This window comes from Brassica rapa, chromosome A03 (genome assembly GCF_000309985.2).
Source record: "Brassica rapa cultivar Chiifu-401-42 chromosome A03, CAAS_Brap_v3.01, whole genome shotgun sequence".
In the NCBI taxonomy this organism is placed as follows: Eukaryota; Viridiplantae; Streptophyta; class Magnoliopsida; order Brassicales; family Brassicaceae; genus Brassica; species Brassica rapa.
This window is the reverse complement of record NC_024797.2, coordinates 32,752,836-32,779,533: the sequence shown is the minus strand read 5'-3', so window position 1 is coordinate 32,779,533 and position 26,698 is coordinate 32,752,836. Positions and strand designations below refer to the sequence as shown.

At 33.7% G+C, this 26,698-nt stretch overlaps 3 protein-coding genes and 1 long non-coding RNA gene across 4 annotated transcripts; 1 reads left to right on the top strand and 3 right to left on the bottom strand.

Annotated features, from left to right (window-relative positions):
* Positions 1-752: 752 nt before the first annotated feature.
* LOC103862601 (replication protein A 70 kDa DNA-binding subunit B-like) lies at positions 753-3,107 on the bottom strand. Its single transcript, XM_018657424.2, has 10 exons — positions 2,970-3,107; positions 2,612-2,876; positions 2,421-2,517; positions 2,218-2,342; positions 2,028-2,112; positions 1,807-1,942; positions 1,515-1,714; positions 1,305-1,428; positions 1,044-1,220; positions 753-959 (listed from the first exon to the last, which is right to left on the bottom strand). Exons 1-10 carry the CDS (start codon positions 3,105-3,107, stop codon positions 753-755), a joined length of 1,554 nt encoding a protein of 517 aa, XP_018512940.2.
* A 1,022-nt stretch (positions 3,108-4,129) lies between these two features.
* LOC103862602 lies at positions 4,130-11,455 on the bottom strand. Its single transcript, XM_033287728.1, has 10 exons — positions 7,937-11,455; positions 7,802-7,855; positions 5,980-7,718; positions 5,582-5,896; positions 5,363-5,498; positions 5,070-5,269; positions 4,860-4,983; positions 4,601-4,777; positions 4,464-4,517; positions 4,130-4,370 (listed from the first exon to the last, which is right to left on the bottom strand). The coding sequence occupies exons 3-10, from the start codon at positions 6,003-6,005 to the stop codon at positions 4,194-4,196; spliced, it is 1,209 nt and encodes a 402-aa protein (XP_033143619.1). The 5' UTR covers positions 6,006-7,718; positions 7,802-7,855; positions 7,937-11,455; the 3' UTR covers positions 4,130-4,193.
* Positions 7,542-10,033, bottom strand: LOC103862599. The gene is made up of 10 exons (XM_033287484.1): positions 9,893-10,033; positions 9,519-9,786; positions 9,347-9,443; positions 9,111-9,235; positions 8,716-8,780; positions 8,418-8,617; positions 8,205-8,328; positions 7,937-8,113; positions 7,802-7,855; positions 7,542-7,718 (listed from the first exon to the last, which is right to left on the bottom strand). Exons 1-10 carry the CDS (start codon positions 10,031-10,033, stop codon positions 7,542-7,544), a joined length of 1,428 nt encoding a protein of 475 aa, XP_033143375.1.
* A 4,878-nt stretch (positions 11,456-16,333) lies between the features above and the next one.
* On the top strand, positions 16,334-18,172 carry LOC117132770. Its single transcript, XR_004456310.1, has 2 exons — positions 16,334-16,453; positions 17,919-18,172. It is a non-coding gene; the product is annotated as an uncharacterized LOC117132770 (long non-coding RNA).
* Positions 18,173-26,698: the final 8,526 nt, after the last annotated feature.

Genomic DNA, 26,698 nt, shown 5'->3' with positions numbered 1-26,698 from the left:
TTTGGTAAAGGATTATCAACAACATTTTCCTTGCCAAAATTATGTCTCTTTCGATTCATGTAGGCTTTCTGTAAAGGCGAAAAGAACTCCCCGGAATATGTAATTCCCGAAGAAAGTTTCAAGCACTTTTCGTATAGGCGAAAAGAACTTCCAGAAAAGGTAATTCCGGAATACGTATATTTTCTTTCTTATTTACAATCACTTAATATATTGTTTCCTTTACAATTTACCAGCAACAAAAAATGTATAAAGTAATAATTTCAGTGTGGAACACATTAACAAAGACTAAATTAAAATTTTCATATTACTCATAGAATCTGCTATCACATTGAAGTATAAAGGATGAAGATCGCGGAATACAAATCATTTTTATAATGAAGATAGGCTAACAGGTCCTTGTAGAGTAGGAAATTTTTTTTGTCTCAAATAGATGCTTCAGTTTAAAACCCAGATTCATACAATACATAACTTTTTTTGTTGCTTGTATCTTAAGGTAAATAATTGATACACATTAGTTATAGGGTTCGGAAATGTAAGGTTTTATATAATAACTTATGTCATTTTAAATAAACAAATTAAATATAATGAACGTAAAATGGAGGGTCTGAATAAAATAAAATATTCCAAAAAAAAAAAGAAACACGAAAAACCAAAATTAAATAGAATAAACTGAAAATCCAAAACTCAAACATAGAAGCAGGAAATCTGAAACAAAAAAATCATCTAAAACGTCTATTCCTGGTAATACTCATTTAGCCACTTTCCTCGGTCTTTTCCTTCTTGATTCCAGTATTACATGGAGACCTTGTTAAAGAATTATGATCAACTGCTGCCTCCAAGTTATCAATGAGCGTTCCTCTGCGTTTTGCGGGAGTGAGATCAGTCCCTTCACATTCTTGCGATGACTCATCAGACACCATGAGGATGGAGTTGTCGCAACTATAGGTTACACTTGGTTTCTGGCAAGTTTATAAGTATACAGATTATAAAAATAACAGAGAAATGATAATAATACAATTCAACGCATAAGCCATTCAATGTACCTTTGGATGGACGATTGTTTGGAACTCAGTGATTATATCATGGTTGGTGATAACCTTACTGATTATGTAAGTGTCATTCTTATAGAGATAGTTTTCTCTTTCAATACCAACCTTGAACAAATAAGTCTTTCCAATCAAATTGTTTAGGGCAAGAGGTATAGCAGCCGGATCCTGAATCTACACAACGATATATATTATAAATGGCATCTATTGTAAGTTTAACACCTATATTACCATAGATAATAGTACAGGATAGAATACCTCATCAGCATTGGCTCCTACCAGTTCAGTGCAAGGCTGATGAAGTAGCTGAATAGCAAGATTGTCGAATAAGACGAATTTTGAACTTCCAGTACTGTCTAAAACAATCAAATGCAGCTTGTACCTATATATAAACATTGTTAATAGACTAATTTGTACATGGTAAACGTTAAAATAAAATACGACGAAGGTTAAGAAACCTGTTAATACCTAGGTAGAAGGTTGGGATTCGAAACTTTGCAGTTAGGACAATAGTATGTGAACATTATGGGATCGTCGTCATTCCCATCTTCATCAAAGTCATTAGGCACATTCAAAACCTTCTTTGCACACACTTTGCAACTTAAATAATACCATCCCATATCAGAATCAATGGATGCAATGGTGCACATCACAATACACTTCTCAACCTACCAAAAAGAAAAATATTTATTATTTCACATACAAAAACGTTGCCAAACAAAGTCCCCGGAAAGAATTTATAATTAGAGTACTAACGAACATTTCTAGCGTCAGACAACTGAGATATGGTTTTCCTTGGTGTGTGGACAAAAAAATCATCCTTTTGCGAAACACCACAGACAGCAGACAATGGTTTAGGATCGACAATGGCTAAAACCAATTGGTCCTTCGGTAACCTAATAAGAAAGAAATAAGATGTATTGATTTCACATATACTCTTATAACCTTATAAAAAATTAATATTCTAAAAAAAACACTAACACTGCAATAAAATCATCAACTTCCACCATAGGTGGATTAAGTGAGACATCCGAGACATTGTATGCATTGGATATGCTGCGCTCATCTGTCAAGGAAAACAAATGTATTAACTACTATATAGTAAAGGTGCCATATGAGAGATATCACGACAACGATATAAGAATGATAATATTATATATTTACAACTTGCCTTTCCAAACATTTATCTTCCCAAATCTGATGACACAGATTATAGCATAGTTCCTACGCATTTGGATAGCTTCCATAACATCCGTTGGAAAAACACCCCACAAAACCGTCTGTAGACGTTCGTCACTACAAAAATATATGGTAAGTATGGAAGAAAAATTCCCAAGACAACGAATTAGACAAATAAAAGAGTCTATATATTACTTAGAATTTCTTAGTTCCAAGGAAATCTTGTTTGTGTCTTTCCCATTGACGGTGACAACTTCAATTGGAGAGACTTTAACAATTTGCCCAATGACATCTGAAGAATATAAATAAACATTTCTGAACATATATTCTTTTCTTATGCCAAAAATATTAACTTAAACAAATAATAACATTCAAAAAATACATACCAACCAAGTAGTCTGAATTGAGTGACCCATCAAGTATATCACTGTAGATAGCAGGATCAAACCCGGAAACCTCAATAGGAGACTCGCAACTTCTTACACGTGTGGTTTCAAGGAATGAAATCTTGTATGGGTGTTTAGTAGTTCGGTACGAACCATATGAGTGTCCCACTGAGAAGTTGATAAATATCTTAGAACTACCCTGAGAAAGAAATGGATCAAATTTAGTAACCAAATCCTTCATCACAGATGCATGAATCTTCACTCCCTGAAAAAAATAGATGTAAAAGAATAAATAGGACTTCTCTTTGATATAATTAGAAATCAATATGAACTTTAACAAAAACAATAACAAAATTACGTTAGCGTCGACCACCACCATCTCAATTGTTAAACCTCCTGCAGCGGAGAACTGCTTCCAAAGACGAATGATCCTTACCCTGATCTTCCACATTGATTTGAAAGGTTTCAGATCAGTCACACTGCTGAAAGAAGCCATAACTTTTGGGAGCAAGGTTGGTACAAAGAACGTATATATAAGTTGTAGGTGTGATATATTATCGATGGCCTTAAGCCCCTTTATATAGTTTAAAAGTTCTCCATAAGAATATAAAAATTAGGGTATAGACGATATCAGGGAACAATATTAATTAGCCTTGGGTAGAAAGCATCGAAAGATACGTATCATATGCTTTCTTATTTGCAACTATACACTGTCTCACATTTTGGATAGTAATAATAAAATGGATATTCGCTCATATTACAGCGCCCAAAAAAATGTCAGTATACATTAACTTCCGATCTTCAACGAATATTCATAATATTTATCGTGTATATCCTCTCTCAAAGTTTATATTAATGTTTGACGCTTCTCCACGTTTAGAAGAGTGGTATTCAAGCAATATTTATTTACCCGATTGTATGTTTTAAATATATGAAATTAATGATAGCGATTTTTAACCTTCGACCTTCATTGTCATAGTATGCCAAAATAATTTTGTAATTTATTTCAAATATGTATATATACTGAATTATATCTCAATATTTTATACTATTTATCCCACGATAGATACCATAACGAAAGGCCTGAAACATGCTGCTCAGAGGACATACATATATGAAAAAGATCTTGTAAGACGGAGAATAACAAAACTTATTCCGCCATAGTTACTATTCTTATATACTTTACATACACATACTGTTTGTAAAGCAATGCATAACATCCTTGAAGAAAATATTATTCAAATATACATTGTATATGAATAATATAAAGGTAAATGTTAATAGGAACCGACATCAAATAGTGAGGTTTTGGAATACTTATTACTTAATTTTCATTATAGTATAGAATTTAGAAGCAACTGAAATCAATTTTTGGGTATATGTAATCTTCCAATTAAGATGTGATGGAAAGGTAATTTTAACGCTGACAAAATAGAGGCTTTGTATTAAATAAAATATTCCAAAAAAAAGAGAAAAACCAAAACCGAAATTGAAAGGACAATAAACTAAAATCAAATCTCAAAAACATGAGTAAATAATCGGGGACAAAGCCTCTAAAAACATGTCATCCTGCTGGAACGCGTTAGCCACTTTTTTCAATCTTTTCCTTCTTGATTCTAGTACTACATGGAATCCTTGTAACCGAATTCTGATCATCTGCTTCTTCCAAGTTAACAATAGACGTCCCTCGGCGTTTTGCTGGAGTAAGATCAGTTCGTTCAACTTCTTGAGAAGACTCAGCAGATAGCATGAGGGAACCCTGTAAGGAAAACAAAATAAGATATATAACTAATATGTAAAATCATTCTAGATATGGACTATAGATAAATTAAAACAAAAAAATACTAAAAACCTCTGGTGCATCTGAGATTATCGTATTGTCGCCTGTATAGGTTAGACTTGGTAGCTGAAAATTTTATAAGCACACACATTAAGCAAAACACAGCGAAAAGGTATTACTAAACTTCAACGCAAAAGTCAAATTGATACCTTTGGGTAGACCTTTGTATCGAACTCACATATTATCTCATCATTGGTGATAATCTTTGTGACCTTGTAAGTATCATGGTTGTAGACAAAGTTTTCTCTTTCAATACCAACCTTGAACAAATAAGTCTTTCCAACCAAATTCTTAAGAGCAAGGGGTATTTCAGCCGGTTCCTCAAGCTACACATTGAAGTATAGTCAAATTTAATCTATATAAAAATAACACCTACATTACCAAATAAATTGATGTACAGGAAAATACCTCATCAGCATTAGGTCCAGCCAATGAAATGCAAGGCTGATGAATTAACTCAACAGCAAGATTATCAAATAAGAGAAACTTTGATTTCCCAGAACTGTCCACGACAATCAAATGCAGCTTGTACCTATAAAAACACAAATTAACAGATGAATAAGGGACGATATTAAGTAACGATAAAATACAGCAAGACTTATGAAATTCCGTTAATACCTTGGTAGAAGTTTGGGATTGGAAACTTTGCATTTAGGACAATAGTAACTGAACATTATGGAATTTTCGTCATCCTCATCATCAATAGTGTCGTTAGGCACATGCAAAACCTTCTTTGCACAGACTTTGCAACTTAAATAATACCATCCCATATCAGAATCAATGGCGGCAACGGTGCACATCACGATACACTTCGCAATCTAGCAATAAAAAAATACATTTATACATAAACCCTAAAGTAAATATCATGACACAGTAAGTAAAAGCCATATAAAATTCAAATAATCGTGAACCTGTCTCGTTTCAGACAACTGAGATAAGGTTTTCCTTGGTGTGTTTTTAAAAAAATCATCCTTTTCAGATACAGCAGAGACAATAGACAATGGCTTTGGGTCAACTATTGCTAAAGCCAATTCGTCCTTCGGTAACCTAATAAGACAGAAAATGGATGGATTGATAGCCGGTTTACTATTCCACGAAGATATAAATAACAGTTATAATATAACACTTACAATGCAAGAAAAGAATCTACTTCAGCCAGGGGTGGATTAAGTTCGACAGCAGAGACATTGTACGCATTGGATATGCTGCGCTCATCTGTTAAAGTAAACAATGTATTCAGTTGTATATAGTAAAAGGCCCTATGAGAGAACTGACGTTGACAATATAAGTTACAAATAAATAATATAAAGCGAAACTTGCCTTTCCAAACTTTGATCTTCCCAAATCTGATGACACAGATAATAGCTTGCTCCCTACGCATTTGGATAGCTTCCATCACATCCGTTGCAAAACTTCCCCATAAAACCGTCTGTAGACGCTCATCACTATAAAAAGATTGGCTTAGTTTGATATAAAATAAACCAATAACAGTCGAACTAATATAAAACTATAGAACTGATATTTTTACGCTGAATTTCGTAGTTCCAAGGCCATCTTGTTTGTGTCTTTCCCATTGACTGAGACAACGTCAATCGGGGATACTTCAACAATTTGCCCAATGACGTCTGTAGAAAATATTAAAGAAGTTTATAAATATAGTTAATGTTTTATAACAAAGATATTACGGCAAAAATACAATTCTATTTAAAAACTACTCACCAACCAAGTAGTCCGAATTGAGTGACCCATCAAGAATATCACGGTAGTTTGCAGGATCAAACCCGGAAACCTCATTAGGAAAATCGCAATCTCTAACACGGGTGGTTTCAAGGAAAGAGATCTTGTATTGATGGTTAGTAGTTCGGTATGAACCACATGACTGACCCACGGAGAAGTTGATGAATATCTTTGAACTACCTTCTGACAGCTGTGAATCAAATTGATTAACTAAATCCTTCTTCACAGACGCATGAATCTTCACGCCCTGAAATAAACATTGGCAGTAAGGATAATTAGAATAAAGCACAGATAAGATCACTAAAGGTTAATAGCAGGGCAATAAAAATGAAGAAACTAACGTTTGAGTCGACCACAACCATCTCAATTGTCAAGCCTCCTGCAGCGGAGTACTGCTTCCAAAGTCGAATGATCTTCACCCTGATCTTCCACATTGTTTTGAAAGGTTTGAGGTCAGACACACTGCTGAAAGAAGCCATTAGTTTTCTAGGAAAAATGGTTTAAAGAACGTATAGAGAAGCTGTTGTTGTGTTATATTGTCGATGGCCTTAGGGCCCTTTATATAGTTTAGAAGTTGTAAAAGAATAGGTATTAGAATATTCTTTTGTGATAACTATTACTTAGCCTTGGGGAAAAAGCAAGGAAGTTACCGTGTACAATACTTTAAGAAAGTTTCGGTTTTTGAATATTTGCCGAGATTTATTTAATTACATCAACCCAATTTACTTTTAATAGTAAATGCACATATATATAAATTTCCTTCCCTCGTTCGTAGGATATATTTTTTGCTTCAGAAAGTAAAGTTATATTTACTCTATGCAATCCTGCAAAAAATTGTGATTTTATATATGAACAGTCATTAATGTTAAAATATACAATTGCATATTTAATAAGTGGTTGGTGAAAATGCAATATAGTGTAAACGACCTTAACATTCCATATATCGTGAATCATACTTTTAATTATTGACAAATTTATTAGAAAAGGTTAATATCTTTACAAATAAAATGTTCATTGCTTGTAAAACAGGCAAACGTGATGTTTATGTAAAGTCAATAAGGTTGTAGAAGAGTCAAACATGATATAGTCTCCTGACATATTTTTATATTTTTGGTTAACATAATTTAGTATCTCATTGTATAAAAAAGTACAAAATATACCATTAAAAGATTAAGAAAAGAGCCTTTATATAAATGTAACAACAAATAAAAGAACAGTACATAAAACGCTGCAGACAAAAAAATAGATAAACGAAAACACAAAATCTTAAGTTTATGAATCAAACACAAAAAAAAACTAATAAGAAAAATCAAATGACTCTTTTCCGGATAAAGACACGCATCATATAACTCTTCAGCCACTTTTTTCAGTCTTCGCTTTCTTGATAGTTACCAATGGAGATTGATTGTTAGCAGAAATCTGGTAAAAGGCTGGCTCTATTTTTTCGATTGGGGATCCTTCACGTTTAACAGGAGGCTTCACATTAGGTGGAGAGTCAACAGAAGAACTTTCGGTTACCAGCACACCACCCTGAAAAACCCGAACACCACATTTAAACCTTAAAAACTTCGGCAAATGACAACATAGTTAGTTGAGTTCAATCCATATATTACCTCTTGCTCTTCGAACCGATGAGAAAAATCAGGGTAAAACGTATTCGAACCTCCCTAATAATAATAAGTTATCAGTTTTCAACGTTTCCAAAATCAATATATAAAAAATCAGTTAGATATTAAAAAGACATGTACCTTAGGATATGAGGACACGTCAAACTCGTTTAGCATATATGGGCTGGTGATAATCTTCTGAACCTTGAACGTGTCGTCCTCGCACTGATAATTGGTAGTATCTATAATGATCTTAAACAAATACGTTTTACCAACTAAATTCTTCAGAGCGCTGCGCAAAACATTGGGTTCCATGATCTACAAAAAAAACACAATCAGTTAGTAATACGACCTCCTCAAAATTAAAATCCTCATCACATTACTATAAAAATAGAATTAGAGGCCATACTTCACTTGTGATATGTGTCGTTGGATTAAAGCAAGGCTGATGGAGCAATTGAAGGGCAATATTATCTAAAACCAACAACTTGGTGTGGCCTGTATTATCTAATACTACCAAATGCAACTTGTACCTAGCATACGTAAATATACAATTACATGTAAATAGAATTAATACAATTGTTGCTAATCAAGAAAAAGGAACTCGAGTATATATTAGTACCTTAGCTTGAGCTTAGGATTAAGCATTTTGCACTTAGTACAGTATAGCATACAACGAACATCCAGTTCATAGGTTCCTCCTGGGTGAAAGTTATTATGCAACATATCTAGCTTTGTACCACACACTTTGCAAGTAATATAGTACCAACCCATATCATTTTCAATTGCAGCTATAGGGCACCTCACATAGCACCTCTCAACCTAAAAAAAAATAAAGACGATATATATATATATATATAAACGTGGTGTGATTTCTTCATTCAAATCTTTGGTGCAACCATTATTGAAAACACTTAAACCTTTCTTGTCTCCAAAATATCAGATATTGTTTTCTGTGGCGTTTTCACGAAGTAGTCTTCTTCCTCTGATATCATTGACACCATGGAAAGTGGTTTAGACTGCACAATTGCCAAAGATATATTCTCCTTTGGTAACCTAATCATATTATGAAAATCAGTACTGATAAAAGATTTTCAAAACAAATACAACTCCAATATTTAGATACAATGTTTCCAAACTTACAATTTGGCAAAAGCTTCAACCTCGTCAATAAACGGATTAAGGGACACGGCAGACACATTTTATGCATTGCATACGCTTCGCTCATCTTGTAAGAACATGTATTCCACGTATAAAAATATCATATGTATAAGGATGGTTAAAATAAGAATCCAGGTGAAAATAAAATAATTACCTTTCCATACTTTGATTTTCCCAAACTTCATAACACAAATGAGAGTTCTATCAGATAGAAGTTGAATTGCTTCGCTTAGATCCAGTGCAACCTTTCCCCATACAACCAATGGCAGCCTAACATCTCTGAGTAAGAAAATATAAAAGTTATTGTGGTGAGCATGTTAAGTAAAAAAGATTTAATAGTATATCGTTAATAAATATAAACGAAACTATCTTAAATTTTGTTTTACTCACGCTTCATTTTTTAAGAGTAATGAAATCTTTTCCGTGTCCTTCCCATTGAGAGATACGATTTCAACATGAGATACCTCTACAATCTGACCCATAATATCTACAAAATAAGAAAAAAAGTAAGTATCTTTGTTATAACGGTTAATGGTCAGTCAAAATATAGGTTTAGACTTACCGATCAAGTATTCAGGACTGAGAGTTCCGTCTAAGATTTCCCGAAAATTAACAGGGGTGAAACCAGTCAATCTGTACGGCAAATCGTCACAAAGTCGAATCCGAGTGGTGGCTATGAACGAAATTTTGTAAGGATGCTTGGTTAATCGATAGGAGCCACATGCTGGAGTCAGCGAAAAAATGATGAGTATCTTCGAATCATCTTGTTCGAGAAAAGGTTCAAAGATCGGAACCAGAACCTCATTCAGAGTTGCTTGAATCGTATCCCCCTGTCATTCGTATAATTATAACCATATAAACACCAATACACTTAAATAAAGGTTGCATAATAACAATGGACATATAAAATTGAATCGTAATACCAAAACAACTTACATTTGAATCAATTAACACCATCTCAATACTGTCAATATCGCCTGCAGAGTATTGTCTCCATAGACGAATAATCTTGACCTTGATTTTCCATGTAGTTTTCGCAGGACTCAAGTCGATAACGTTGTCACAATTAGTAGCCATCTTAACGTCTAACGTACTTTTTATTTTTTTCTTGGGATGGAGACTAATAGAGGCGAGGGTTAATATATTTAGTATCGTATTAAGATTAGGTTAGAATATACGTACCCTTAATAAATAAGGAAAGAAGACTCTCTTATTGTAAATGTGAAAATATACTAAATTTAATACGACTCAAAATACACTTCCGGACCAAGCAATATAACAAACTTTCTATAAAACTTGGGTCTGTTAGATTTTAATATATAATGAAAATTGACATTTAACATAAATCAAAACATTACCAAAATTTCGTTACGTTATTAATTGATGGGACAAAACGAACACAATCTATATAGTCTAACGCCATATCTATATACTCTTATGCCATAGAGTTTAATATGTAACTATTCATTTTTGCATGAGACATATCTGCATGTGAATTCCATTGCATGTACATTACGATAATTTGATTGTCAAGCTCGAAAGTGTATCTAACCAAGAATAACGAAATCGTATGTAATATCTAGGTACACTACATATAATACATAATAATCATATCCTTTGTTTTGAGGAGGATCTCAATCACACCACATATGCATATGCGTTCGACTAATAATTTCCGAAACCGCATTGATCTTAACCAACCTAAAATATATGTTAACATCAAGTTTCATTAAAATATGCATACAAAGCTACTCTTCGGAGCTGAACTCACCGGCACCAAATGAAAATTAATATATAATTGATTTAAGAAACAGAGTCCCAGGATCCTTACTGAACGTAGGATGTCTTTGTGTTGATATTCCGTTACGCGGGGTTTTTACTTCTTGTAGTTTGAAGTGAGAGTCATGTGATCAAGAAAATTTATTTTTTTTGCTAAATCGCGGCTTGCGGTCCTCACCTGTTCCCATTACGGGAGTCTTATCCTTTGTTTTGAGGAGGATCTCAATCACACCTAGTGCTAGGTCCTCGGGTTATTTACAAATATTTTACGCAAGGCGCGGGTTATTTACAAATCTTATCCTTTGTTTTGAGGAGGATCTCAATTACCAATTGCCATTGTGAACCTATTTTTGTCGGCTACGGTCCTCGCATTGATCTTAACCAACCTAAAATATATGGTAACATCAAGTTTCATTAAAATATGCATACAAAGCTACTCTTGGGGAGCTGAACTCACCGGCACGAAATGAAAATTAATATCAAAAACGAACTATCCGAAGAAACTGAAGCATAAAGTTTTATAAATTTTGCATGAAGAAACAGAGTACCACGTTCCTTAATAACGTAGGATGTCTACGTGTTGATATCCCGTGACGCGGGGTTGTTACTTCTTGTACTTTGAAGTGAGAGTCATGTGATCAAGAGAACTTATGTCTCCTCTATCTCGCGGCTTGCAGTCCTCACCAGTTCCCATTACGGTAGTAAATAGAGAAGACATAAGTTCCTTTGATCAGAAGAACACCTGTAAAAAGTGTGTTTAAAACGCTACTATTGGGAGCTGAACTCACCTACAGGCAAAGCAATTTACACGAAAAACGATCTATCCAGCAAGACGTACAGCATAATGTCTTATAAATTTTGCATGAAGAAACAGAGGATCAGATTCCTTACTGAACCTAGGCGTCTTCGTGTGTGCTATCTAAGGCTCTGTCGGGCTTTCTCTTGAGATCCTCAACACTTCCCATATTGCTTCTTCCTTTACCATCTCTTCCGCGTTCCTTTCTGCAATAAAGCAAATTCCCTATGCCTCTTACGTAGTCATCGAAAACGAACACATCACATAGGGTTGGAGGATTGGAGAATCGACAGAAGCACTAAAAAAATAAATTTAACGTTTACGTGAATTTAAGTTTCAGAATGGCGTCAATAATTATGGAAATATGGAATGGCATTAAATGATTCCGTTTTTTTAACATATGTTCTCCAAGTGACACGTGTGCTATTTTGTTAATAAAGCCTTCTCATGAAGCCACGTCAGATTACACTTTTAAGGAAATTTTTTTAAGTGCTTCTCCTTTAATATATAGGGGATATCTTCTCTGTGAAGATGAAGAAGAAAGAGGCAGAGGCAATAGAGATCGCATTCTCTTCTTTGACAACAATCTTTTATATATTTCACATATTTTCCTTGTTTTTTTTTAATTTTATTTTCTTTTTAACTGGAGTAATTGGTGCACATACACCTAAACTGAACACTAATTTGGTTTCTACCCACCATTTTACCGTGTCATTTTACTTCCCATTATACTCTTATCCCACTATACAAGCCTACCACATAGCTTCTGCATGCGTCAGTGAAGTGTTCCTTTTATCCTCTGATTTAAACAATGCTATTAGATAGATGTGGGTATAGGAGTAACAGTGTCTGCTGCTTTTCGGGTGATGCAAATTCTAGAGAATCAAGAGTCTCATTAATTCGATAGACAGCTAATAACCATCTTCTTTCATATCATCAATTTGTCTCCACTGCCTTTGGTTTTGAATCACCAGAATAAGAAATCAACAGATTGAGTATCGTCTATGTTCTCTTGTCCTCTTTGTTTTCTTAGCTTCTTTTGTTCTTGTTTTTCAGTTCCGAAAACCTTTATAATAAAAAAAACTGAAGACATCATCTAAGATCGTTTGAAATGTTTCTTCTCTCTTATTATTTTCTTTCTTACAACGCAAATGATTTTACCAAATTGGATTCAAATTAAGTTTTATTGTTTATTGAATTTATTTTATGTATTTAATTACTTTTCTTAAGACTTTAGTCATTGATGATATATATTTTTGGGGAGTTTAGAAATTTAGTTATCTATACATCCAAATCATATGAAATGTTAAAATGTGTTTGGTTGCGTAGATGATAGCTGTACCGTTCCAAAGTAAGAGTAGTTGATGAAATCTCTTCTCAAGCAGCTAAAATCGAAGCCGGAGCCGAAGAGGAGGCGACCAAGTTCATCATTTTATTTTCGCAATGGTTAACATTATGCTTGATACATAATTTACTAGATGATACATTTTTTGTTGCCTGATACATGTTTCGTTGTAGATACCTTATTATTTTATTATGTATGTTATTGATTTTTGTAACATGTTATACATAATTGTGATCATTAGAAAAACATGTATTATAGTTTGTTACCTAACACATCATTTGTTAGCTAATACATCATTTCTTACTTTGTGCCTTTTTGGTATATTGTTTGTTAGATGGTATATGATTTGTTATCTGATAAATGTTTAGGTTGATACATTCTTTCATACAAAGAAAAAAAAATGGTTTGATAAATGTTTTGTTATCTGATCAATGATCTTTTAACTGATACATATTTTGTTAGCCGACGCGAAGAACCGATAACTGGTTTGTTAGATGTTACAAGAGACTTGCCCTCAACTAATATATGATTGTGTAGCAGATAAATAGTTTATCAGCTTATATGTTGTTTGATAAATAGTTTTTTAACAAAACCTGTAATTCAATCTCTAGTATTTACTTGTAAAATAATTTGTAGAACTTGGACTTGTCGTCATGTCATAGCATTGCTTGCTTTGATAATACAATGCAGAGAAATTCTTTACGCACCGAGAAAAAAAATAAAAATGAAAAAATGTAGAAAGAAGAGAGAGAGAGAGGGAGACACCCGTTGAGACATAACCAATACCTCAGAATCACACAATATGGATTATTGTCAACTATAAAATTTTGCTTCTAACTATTATTGTATCGTTTAACAATATTGATTATTTAAAAGTATAAAATATGCCTCCAACCTTTTCTTTATTATTTTAACATTAAAAGATATAAGATTATAATGCAACTTACATACTTATATTATAGTTTAATAGTAAATTTATACGCTAATATTATTTTTAGCATCTAATATTCAAGGTTAACATTCTATTTTCAACTACATAAGACTCATATGTTCATAAGATATGTTAATGATACCTTTTGTGTTGTCGGCTATTAAAAAGTTTATACGCTAACATTTTATATAACAACTAACATTGTATACTAACTTTCAGTACATCAATAACCATACAAATATGTTTATATAGTATGTTTTAGTGGCTATCCATTACACTGAAACTTGTATGTGTTCTTTGTAGATGTTAGACAGATTGCAAAGATCTTCATTCCCAAAAATATTTCTTTTCATATGCTTGTAGTTACTCTCGTTTGAGACTAACAAACAGAGAGATTTGTGGGACCCATGACTTACTTTGATATTATTACTCACTAGTATACATGGAAAATCTAATTTTAATGGAATTGGTTTATCAATGACAGAAACGAGATAAGGATGACCATCGAAAGATTAATGGCGATAGCATAGTTATTGTTGTATTTGAGAGATTTAAAAAAAGACGTTGAAAAGATAAAACATTAAAATTTTGATGATATCAAATGAATCTCTCTTTTTTATTTATTTAAATACATGAAATATCAATTACAATCTTGTGGTCGAAAATTAGTTTAAGCAACATACGGACAAAAACTCTTCTACAGCCACACCTACAACCTTGAATAATTACACTGCTACAAATTCCTGCCAACAACGGCGTCAGAGTACGTTACTGATTTTGTGTCAGAACAGAGGAAGGGCAATTTTGGAACTTCAGGTAACAAAGTGCATAGCTGGAACCATTTATGTTTTGTCATAGGTACTTTGCAGATTTTATCTTCTATTTGGGGTATTGAGCATAATCACTCTTTTAACTAATCCTACATGGTATTTTAATTGGTGTAACAAGTTGAAGTGAATTTAAGAGTTCACCACAGGGGGTGAACCCAAGTTTTATTCTTTTTACAAGGTTTCAGGGTTTCTAAGCTTAGATTAAGCCACCTGATGCTTGTCTAATTGTATTTTTCTATTTAAAATCTTAATTTATTTGAAGATTGTTATGTTTCCTTTAATTTGAGTTTGAACTCGTACTTAAACCGATTTAGTTGATACTTGATTAATTAAACAGGTAACCAACCCACCTCTCATGTTTTCTTTAGTAGCACTAGTTGAAAATGTAAGTCAAATCTAAGGTTATGGGTTCTGTTGTTTTAAAATATAATTTCAAATCTTTTGTTATTAGTTCTATGATTTAAAAACAGATCGTAGAATCATGTGTTATTCAATAACACAAATTTATTTAAGGATTTGATTTAGATGTGAATTTGAGTGGATTTATAAATAAGTTTAAGAGTAAAATACAAATGAGCAAATATTGAGTAAAACCATGTTATTTTGATTGGATTTAATTATTTATAATTAATTTTTATATTTTTGTGCTCTAATAAATGCCTGTTAACAGTAACTGTATTTTTTTGTTGAGATTCCGGCAAGTAAAACGGTGGCTGTAATAAAAGAGAAAGTGGTCGAGTTTTGTTATTGAAACACGAAGAAATAAAACATGTCTTTCATACAAACATAGTGAATTCCTGTGATTCAAATAATAGAAACAATAACATATGAAGAAGAAACACTATCATCAAATGAAACAAAAAAAAAATTGTATGTTGTCAAACTTAGCAATGTGTTCACGATTGTTTTTACAGGTTCTTAAACTCTTTTTTTTTTTTATAACCGAATTTCCTAACCCCACCGTGGTGGTCCAGACTAGAGACCGAATCCTTTAGCGGTGCGGACGCACACCCGAGGGTGGGTCATGGCCAGACAACGGTCTTCGGTCTCGAGCGCCAGAGCAAGTCCGGATGTAAATTACCTGGTGGCCAGTGAGAGTCGAACCCGGGACCGTACTTACAACTGCAAACCGTTTACCACCAGACTAACTCGTCCTGGTTTTTTAAACTCCTTTTGAAAATTTATTTTTGTTAAGGGACCTTTTGTCAAGTTTATACATTCACAAACATAAATCCAGAATTTCCTCAATAACAAAAAAAACATCAAAAGAAAAAAAAGAAATATACGTAGCATAAAGATGATGAATTAGATGTTGTATTACTTACTGGTGCTATTAATTTTCTGTTGGAGTATATGCTTGAAGAGGCATAACTAGAACTTTAATTGCAAATCAATATTATTGATTCTGGAAATCTATTTGTTTGATTTTAAAATCAACAGATTTGTCAAAAAACTATTTTCATCTAATTTTTAGGTGCAGTCATAATTTTCTTTAAAGACCAAAAACTTGAAATATTTTTTGAAACTAATTTTTAATTTTATGAAAATTAAACATTCTGAGATCATAAGATTTTCATCATTTTTTTGTTTGTAACTATTCTATAGGCACTTATTACGGATCACTCTTGTTCATAAATCATTCCTAAAAATAAAAATGAAACCTCTTCATATATTACATACAGTCAGATGATTTAAGACAACTAAATCTCATCAATTAAAAGAACCAAAGTGATAATAAAGAATAAAAGACAAAGAATGGCCAATGGTGTACAATTGTTCATCACTTTTGTGATGATCTCCATGTTAATACCAACAGGTAATTATCTCCATGCGATGTGATTGGTCCACGTTTCTTCTCTTAATTACAATATGCACTTCCAAGTTTCACGTACTGTTGTTGTTTTTATTAATATTACAAAAGAAAAAATATGTGAAGGGCGGACAACTTAGCATGCAGTACTAGGAAATAACCGTATTTCGTCGTTCATATAGATGCAGAGTTACCGATCTGGTTTACAAAGTTAACATGAGTGTGTGCATATTTGTTGTCAAAAAAAAATTCAAAAGAAAGTAAAATATTAAATTATCAATTATAAGTTTTAGAAAAATAAAATTTTCAGATAATATTCAACACCCGAAAAATACAAACTATATCTACAAAATTTAAAGTTATTTTTGGGTAGGGGTGTTCAATCCGGATATCAATTCGGTTTATGCTTGATTTTTTTGGTATTTCGGTTTATAAAAAAATAGCTATCATATTTACTTTAGTTTAGTTCGGTTTACATACTATCGGTTTTTGGTTTATTCGATTTTATATCAAAACACCATAAATTTATTTATCTTTTAAAATACTTTATGAATTTTGTTTATGTGATTAGAAATCGGCTTTAATATAACATGAAAAATTTTGGTATTAAAATTTCCTATTTTCCCTTTATCTTTTACTATTTAAATAATTAGTAAACATATTAAGTTAATAATTATAATAGTTTTAATAGAATAAAAATAATAACAATTAGTAATCCATAATAATATAAATAACTAAATATTAGCACACATATATGTTAACAAAAAGGTAAAATTTATGTTTTTATTTAATTTAATAAAAATGAATCATAGCTTTTTAACTTAAACCAAAATATTAAATTCCTAAAATAAACATTTTAACTATGAAGACCATATCAATAAAATCAATTATGTATATATTCTTATTGTTTTTGTAACACATGTATAAATTCTTAATGATCTTACATAATTAACATATAATTATATTTCTATATTGTAATTGATCGGTTTATATACCAATCCATATCCATATATCTGGTTTCTTAAAAATAAAATTTATTCGGTATATTTTATTACCAAATCCAAGCCACTTTTTCTATTTCAGTTCGGTTTAGTTTTAGTTGGTTCGGTTTTATCAGATTGAACACCCTTATTTTTGGGGTAAAACACATATTTTTAAGTTAAATGTAAAATTCAATTCAGGTGAGATAAACACTATGAATTAATGTTTATGTCTATTAACTATATATATATCACTCTATCTATTCTTACTTACGTAGATCACAATTGTCTTTTTTCGTCGATTGAATTATAAAATAATGAATGTAATATCTTTTTTTTTTGAATAATGATTGTAATATCTTGACAAACAATCCAGTAAGGTAAAAATTTAGTGATTTTCTTAAAATGTATTATTTGTAAAGGCTTCAATATTTCAGACTCGATTCATTATTATTTTCTTAGCAACCACTATTATTTTGTTAAATGACCAGAAACGGTAGGAGCGAGGAGGCCTTTGATTAAGGGGCGACTGGTTTTCCTGCTACCACCTGCAAACGTAGCTTTTGCGGTTGGTAGCGGTTGTCGGCGGTTTGCAACAATCACTCAAATCGCTCTAAACCGCTTCAAACCGCTCTGAACCTCATAAATTCAAAAGCTGGCTCCAGCTAGCGTTTGCGGTTGCGGTTGCGAGCGGTTGCGGGAGGGTAAATTTTTTTTTTATTTTAAACAATATATATACAAAAAGAAAAATATTTAATAAAAAATTTAAATTGAAATTATGAAAATATTAAAATATATCTATTATATTTTAATTAATATTATAAAATTTTATAATAAAAACAATTTCAATAAATTTCAAAAATTAAAATTATAACTTTCTAAATATAAATTTTATATTTATTATAATTTTATGATTTTTGATATTTTTATAATTATATTAAATGTAAATATTGTTAATTTATTATTTGACTGTTACCGCATTTGGTAGTTAACCAGTCATAAGTCACCCGCAAACGCATCAATTTTTAACCGCAGTACCAGTCGTACAAATCTCTTAAAACCGCTAGAAACCGCAGCGGCCCGCATTCACAAACTCCCGCAACTTCAACCGCAACCGCTGCGTTTAAACCAGTCAGGTCCTAAGTCTACTATATTTACCCTGCAATCCCCGTGTTACGGGATAATGCTTAAGGGTGTGCAAACGCAAGTATAAAAATACAGTAAACGGAACTTGTAAAGATATCCCACCACCCCCACCGGAAAAAAGATTCCTAAAAATGGCTTGCGAGTGCGAATACATGGCCGTTGAATACTCAAGAAAATTATAATTCAATTTACTATTCAAATTGATTATTAGATTTGGATGAAAATTATTTTACATATTTATAATTTAAAACCCTAAAAATGGATTTAATACTAAGTTTTTATTATTTATTCTTGTACCAATAAATATTTGATGTTATAGAAATGGATGTTACGTCCTTTACTTTTTTTTAGTTAATTTATTAATTCCTATCTACACATCGATCTATAATTATATATTAAAAAATCTATGAGATAGTTCTAATTTAAACATGGATCGGTAGTATGTTGAAGCAAGATGACTTTAGTGGGCAACAATAGAACAAACAATCATACTTGATTTGATTTCGGGTGGAGAGATCTTTTTTTTTTTACGATAAAAGGCTAAGAAACTAAGAAGATTCCTGTTCTGAGAGCCACCTCGAAGGAACTGAGTCAACATAAACCATAGCAGATGGCGAAGTTCTAGCACCTCGTGCCAGTTTGTCCGCCAGAGTATTTTGCGCCCTTGGTATATTCTGAATAGTAAAGTTGAGAAAGTCTTCCTTACATCGCAGAAACTCCTCCATGTGTGTTGTGAACACCGGCCATTCTGTCGGTGTAGACACCATCTTCACCAATTGAGAACAATCTGTTGCAAACACCACCTCTGAGATCTGTAGGGTCTTCATGCACTCCATCGCCCATATCAAAGCTTCACATTCAGCATGTAAAGGTGATAGACTCCTGCGAATAGACATTACACCCATCATAGTATCAGTTGATCCATCTTTTCTGTAGACCCATCCCTGCCCTGTATAAAGATCATTTTCCTTCCATGCTCCATCTATATAACACTTATTAACTCCATGTGGAAAATGGGTCTCTGCAATATGTAGAGATTCATGGTTTATAGGTTCCTTTGTCTGGGTTTCAGCCCACAAAACACCTTCGATTTTCGCCATTCGAAGAATATCAAAAGGGGTTTTTATCTGATTCTTAAAAACTTTAGCGTTTCTATTCTTCCAAATATACCACAATATCCATGGAAAACAATTCAAATCTGGTTCCTTAGGTAACCGCTAGAAAAGATAGTCCATATTTGTGAAAAGTGACGGGGTGGGAAAAACACATGGGCATGAGGGAATATTAGATAAAGCCCACGTTTGTAGTGCTAATGGACACTCAAACAGAACATGATTAGTAGATTCTTCCTCTGCACCACATATTTGACATTGCACATCACATTTTATCCCTCGTAAATGAAGATTCTTGGTTACCGGTAGACTACCCGAAAGTATCTGCCAAACAAAATGTTTCAGCTTTGGTGAACATTGAAGCTTCCAAGAATGAGCCAACAATGGCTTAATATCTGGTCCCAAAACTCTATCATAAGATCCCATATCCGGAAATAATTTATCCGTACGGTAACCTGATTTAACCGTATATTGACCATGGTCCGTAAAATGCCATCCATATAAATCTGGTTTTGGGTTACGACTAATAGCTAAACTCCGTATAATATCCACATCGTCCTGGTGAATATATACCTTGAGCAAATCCAGATTCCAAGAGAGATCAACTGGATTAATTAAATCCTCCACCTTAAGTAATGGATTCAAATATTGATTCGAACATTTTGGTATTGCTGACCTCGGGCGAGGAGCAGGGATCCAAGGATCATTCCAGACTGAAATGCTTGAACCAGTTCCCACTCTTTTGATTAGCCCTTTATTAACCAGAGATCTAGCTGATGTAATACTTCTCCACTCATATGAGGGAGAATATGATCTGATTGGATCCAAAGGATCAGATTTTCTATAGTATCCTCCTTTAAAAACTCTTGCAAAAAGAGAATCAGGTTTATCGATTAACCTCCATAGTTGTTTTGCTAATAATGCCGTATTATAATTTTGAATATCTCTAAAACCAATACCACCGTCCGGTTTATCTTTGCACATTTTATCCCAGGCAAACCAATGCATACCTTTTTTATTACCACTACCACCCCACCAAAAATGAGCAACCGACTGGTAATTTTTTTCGTAACCATTTTTGGTAACCGAAAGCAGGACATAAGATGAGTTGGCATAGGGGAAGCGACTGCTTTAATTAAAACTTCCTTTCCTCCTTTCGTAATGAATCGAATAGTCCAATTATTAACCTTATTATTGACCCTTTCATTAAGATAACCAAATACTTGTGTTTTAGAGCCACCAAGACTTTCGGGAATCCCCAAGTATGTTCCCATACCACCAATTGTAGTAATGCCCAAAACCTGTTGCACCTCTAAATGTGCTACATCCGGTACCTTATGACCAAACTGAATTGAAGACTTCTGAAAGTTAATCTGTTTCTCCGATGCTCTCTCATAGTCTTTCAAAATCTGTATGATAGTCTCACATTCTTGCCTATTAGCTTTGCAAAAGAAGAGGCTATCATCCGCAAATAATAAGTGTGTAATTGCCGGACTACCATGCGCGATTTCTAACCCCGTCAATAATTTTGCTTCTTCCTTTTTCCGTATATTTGCTATTAATGCCTCAGTACACAAAATGAACAAATAAGGTGATAACGGATCACCTTGACGAAGTCCTCGGTTTGGTACAATATGTCCTTTTGGTTGACCATTAATCAAAATTTTATATTTTACCGACGTAATACAAGACATTATCCGAGATACCCACCTTTGTGCGAAACCCAGCTTTAGTAGCATCGCCTCAATAAAAGGCCATTCGACCCTATCATATGCTTTGCTCATATCTGTTTTTATAGCTAAAAATTTCTCCTTACATGAATTATTCGTTCTTAATCCATGAAACATCTCCTGAGCAATTAATATATTATCGGAGATCAGTCTCCCAGAAACAAAAGCGGATTGTGTTTCTGATACCAATTGTGGTAATAGCCTCTTCAGCCGTTGGCAAAGGACCTTCGAAATAATCTTATAACCCACATTACATAAACTAACTGGCCTCAATTCCGTCATTCTACTTGGTCGCACTGTCTTTGGGATGAGGCAAATATTGGTCATATTCATCCTCTCCTCCAAATCTCCAGTCCTAAAAAGTTCGTTAACCATATTTGTGATATCTGATCTAATAATCGACCAGGATTGTTGGAAAAATAAAGCCATAATTCCATCCGGTCCTGGAACTTTTTCAGGATGCATCATGAATAAAGCTGATTTCACTTCCTCCTCTGATGCCCAAGAGGTTAAAGACCTGTTTTGATCCTCTGTAATCAAAGTAGGCACCTCACTTAGAAATTCTTCATAGCCCGAAGGTGATGTCGTTGTGAACAAGTCATTAAAGTAATCTATCGCAACACCTTCTACCTCAGATTCCGATGTTACCCAATTACCATCACTATTGTGCATACCCACAATTTTATTCTGTATTCGTCTCTGCTTAGTTAGAGCGTGATAGAATTTTGTATTTCTATCCCCTTTTGCATGCCAAGTCGTTCAACTTTTTTGTTCCCAGTATAATTCTTCATCCCTATAAGCTTCTTTTAACTTCCTAGAAACTTCTAGCACCTCCTCATATGTCTTGGTATTATCACACTGAATGTCCTCCAAAGCCTTCTGAAGAGAATTAATCTTTTCCTTCCCATATGGTGGATTATTTTTCCTCCGAACCGAAATTTCATGTCTACAGTTGATAATTTTATCTACCACTCCCGAACTATGACTTGGCCTTTCTGTAGACCAACCTCTCAAAATGGAATCCATAAGACCATCCATACTAATCCATCTCTTATCAAACCGAAATTGCCTTCTCGTTCTTACTTGTTTCTCATCTAAATTCGTCACAATAGGCCTATGATCCGAACCTACCATTCCCAAATACTCGACAAATGCGGACGGGAGTAGGGTGTGCCATTCCACGTTCCCTAAAGCCCGATCTAACCTACATTTTACCGTTTGTTTGTTCCTCGTCCCACTCCATGACATAGTATTTCCCACAGCAGGAAATTCCAAAAAACCACAATTGTCAATCATATTATTAAAATCGACAAAAGTGGACGCGTGTCGTAATACCCCCCCTTCCTTCTCATGATTACCTCTTATTTCATTTAGATCCCCAATAATAAACCATGGGTCCACTCTATTTATCCCAATTCGAGTAAGACGTTCCCAGACATGGTCTCGAAGACCCTGAACGGGGTCCCCATATACAAAAGAAATAAAAATTGTTTTTCCTTTATATGTGGTTTCAATATCTATTATTCTATTACTTGAATAGATAATAGAAACCGATGAATCGTGGTCATAATAAAGAGCCAGTCCTCCACCCCTCCCAATAGGATCCACCGTATGTAGGTGTTTATACCCAAAATGAAATTGAAAATTCTGAACAAAATCAAACTGTTGTTTTGTTTCTGATAAGAAAAGAAACGCCGGTTTATGTTTATGCCATATATCCCTCAGATAACTAATCGTATAATTGCTCCCCATTCCTCTATAATTCCAACCCAATATTTTCATATCCAAGTCCTTATATTGTTTTTTAATAAATTTTTAAAAACCTTCCTCACGATAATTGTATCCATTACAAGAAATCGTGTCCATGTACGATGATCTTGTATAACTAAATCCCACGTACATCCCCCTTTTTCCTTTTGTGTAATCATTTGATGAATTTTGTGTTTAAAAATACAAGAAAATAAAGCTTTTGTAGATCCATAATACACGTCCCTTCCAAACAAATTAATTAAAGGATAAATCATACAACCCGTTTCATCAGCCACTTGCTTTATTAACAATTGTGATCCACGAAAATCTAAATCCAAAACTCCAGCTCCACCAGTCTCCCAGTCCCTCAAAAAAGAATTGATAAACTCACCGAAACCATTAAAAGAATAGAACTTATATTCATGAAAGTAACAACCTGTCCAAAAGATTAACACATTATCATCAATAAGCAAAAGATTTGTATCATCGCCTTGACTTATACAACTGAACCAGAGAGATAAACTGATCTCAACATTGAAGCTCCTATTTACTGCAACCCGATACTTACTACCGGGTGGAGATATCTGTATAAAGAATTTTGATTTTGTCTGATATGAAAAGGGTGAAGAATTAAGTTGCGTTGATTTGTCTCGGTGTGCTGCTAGTGCGTCCGTAGTTTCATGGTGACTGAATCATAATTAAGTCTTCCATTAATGTATGGTTGCTCTATGAGAGTTAATTTTTGGGAGAGGATGATGTTATCTCTGCATGCGTGTGATATCAATCTTATAGGCGCTGTGGATTACGGAAGATGATGAGTATGTTGTAAGCGCTGGAATCAAATGGTTTTAAACGCTTGTTGCTGCCACACGGGTTTAGTAGATGAAGGGAGAAGTTATTTTCCATCAGATGAAAACCGTAGAATACATACAATCATTCCCCAAATCTAGAGCATTATATATGGATGATTGGTTGATTTGCTTTGTAGAGCTGGATTCTTAGATTGCATAATAATCTTCTTATGTTTTGAAAGCTTTCATTTTTGTTTTGTTTTGTTACTTAGTTTTTTAACCCGATAGGGTAATTTAAACAAAGAGCCGTCCGAAATAAACCCGCGAAATAAGCCATCGACGGTCAAAACGAGTACTACTCACTAATCTTGGATTTCAAAGAGGCTGTGTTCGGTATCGAGAAAGAGATAGAGTCGTGGAGATATATCGTTTAGAGATCTGCATGAACTTGCAATGGTTCAGGAGCAAAAGCAAAACATGCGGTGGTCAAAGACAGGTTGTAGCATCAACTAAGACGCCACTCGGACAAGTCATGACTTGCTCATATATCTCCTTGTAACGGAACAGGAGAAGTTTCAAAAACATGTGGCGCTTTCCCAGCTGGTTGATGGGACAGTGGATTTGAGAGTACTGGCGGTTTCAAAAACATGTGGCGCAGTGTCGTTGGTCTCGTGGTGTTTGGTTCTCTCGAGCAACTCCTAAGTATGCATTCTTGACTTGGTTGGCTGCGTTAAACAGGCTATCTACTATGGATAGAGTTTTCCGTTGGAATCAAGGAGTTGATACAACATGTGCTTTATGCAAAACAGCTCAAGAGTCAAGAGATCACCTTTTCTTCGAGTGTTCTTATTCAACTCAGGTATGGGAGTTTCTTGTTAAAGGGATTTTGAGGGAATCATATACAAATGTGTGGGAAGCTATTCTGATCCTGATATCTGATGAGAAGATGAAAATGAAGAAGTTGTTTTGTATCAGATATGCATTCCAAGTAGCTATGTATTCTCTTTGGCATGAAAGAAATAAGTTGCATCACGGGGAGAAGATTATGCCAATGGAAGTTTTGAAGAAGATGTTAGATAAAGGGGTGAGGAATAAACTAAGCTTGATGAGATCAAAGAAAGTAAAAAGCATGGAGGCTGGGTTACAATTTTGGTTTAGTACAAGATTGTAGAGTTCTTTAAAGTTTTTTAGAAGGTTATTTCTAAACAAAAAGTATGCATATGATGTAAAAAAGTTTTTTTGATGAATAAAAATTTAACATTCATTCAAAAAAAAAGAAAAAAAAAACAGAATTTCGGTGTTTGAATAAAGAATAAGATGAGAGGTGATCAGTTAGTGAGATACCTAAGACCACCTCCAATGGGGGTTCTTCCTACTGGAACTCTTAAAATATGTATTATTTATATATATATATATATATATATGTATATATTATATAGGTATAAGTATTTGTGGGATCCATAATTTTTGTGGAACCCCATAGGCAAAGGTTTCAAAAATCTCATATTAAGAACCTTTGCCTGTAGGATTCCACAAAAATTGTGGACCCATCCCACAAATACTTATACCTATATAATACATACATATATATACATAATACATATTTTAAGAGCTCCAGTGGGAAGAATCTCCATTGGAGGAGCTTTAAGAGGCTGAGAGTATAGAAAGAGAAGAAACTTGTTGAGGAGCTTGCTGATATGATGAGCAAGAAGAACAAGGTAACTTTTACATAAGATTCATAATCATACATTGTTTACTTCACGGGATACGAGATGAGATTGTGTGAAAATTTTTAGTGAGGACGAAACGGATTTCTTTTTAAGATGGTTTGGGAAGGGATGGTGAGAATAGGTGACTTGCAGTCTACGAAAGCTAGGAAGATTAGGTTAACTTGTACAGTTGTGTTAATCGAAACAACTCTTGATCCTAATCGATAGTGTGAACTAGAAACATATTAATATCAAACTTCAATAACATTAAAATAACGTCAATGCTCCGAACAGATTTCAATACACTTTCACACTTTAAACTTTTAAATCTAACGAGCCCTAACAACCTAAACGAATCTTCACTTCACGATGAAGGTGCGTTTAGTAAAACGACGCCGAACATCCGCACGCTGATGATGGATGTTTTGGCCGTACTTCAGTTTTTGCCTCAAAATAAGCCTACCAAATTTTGAAATGATTATATTTTGTAATTAGGAAAAAAAGGAAGAAATGTTGTGAAACAAAAGAATAGAATCTGTATGTTTCTGTATATTATTCATAAACATAAGGAATCCTTTATATATAGGAAATTACACCGTCATAAAATAATGGAAATACTAGCATATGGAAATACAAATATGGAAAGAGTACAAATCATAAGTCTAAAGTAAATAGGAAAGTAGCCAAATGAGAAAAGGAAATAGCCGACTCTCTATCTCTCTCTCTAGGGTGCGGCCGTCTCTCTCTCTCTAGACGGGCCGACTCTCTCTCTAAGATATGGGCCGGTTATGGACATCCACAATATGATTTATAACACTCCCCCTTGGATGCCATAACCATACAGAGTTTGTAATACGCTTTAGATGTTGCCTCATTAAAATCTTACCAAAAAAACCCAGTAGGACAAAACCATGGTGAAGGAAAAAGAGTACAACACGTATTACTCCCCCTGTTCTGAACATCACTGAAGGTCTTTCAGTCTACGCATCCCAATCTGATTCGTAAGGTTTCTGAACATGCAGGTAGGAAGTGAT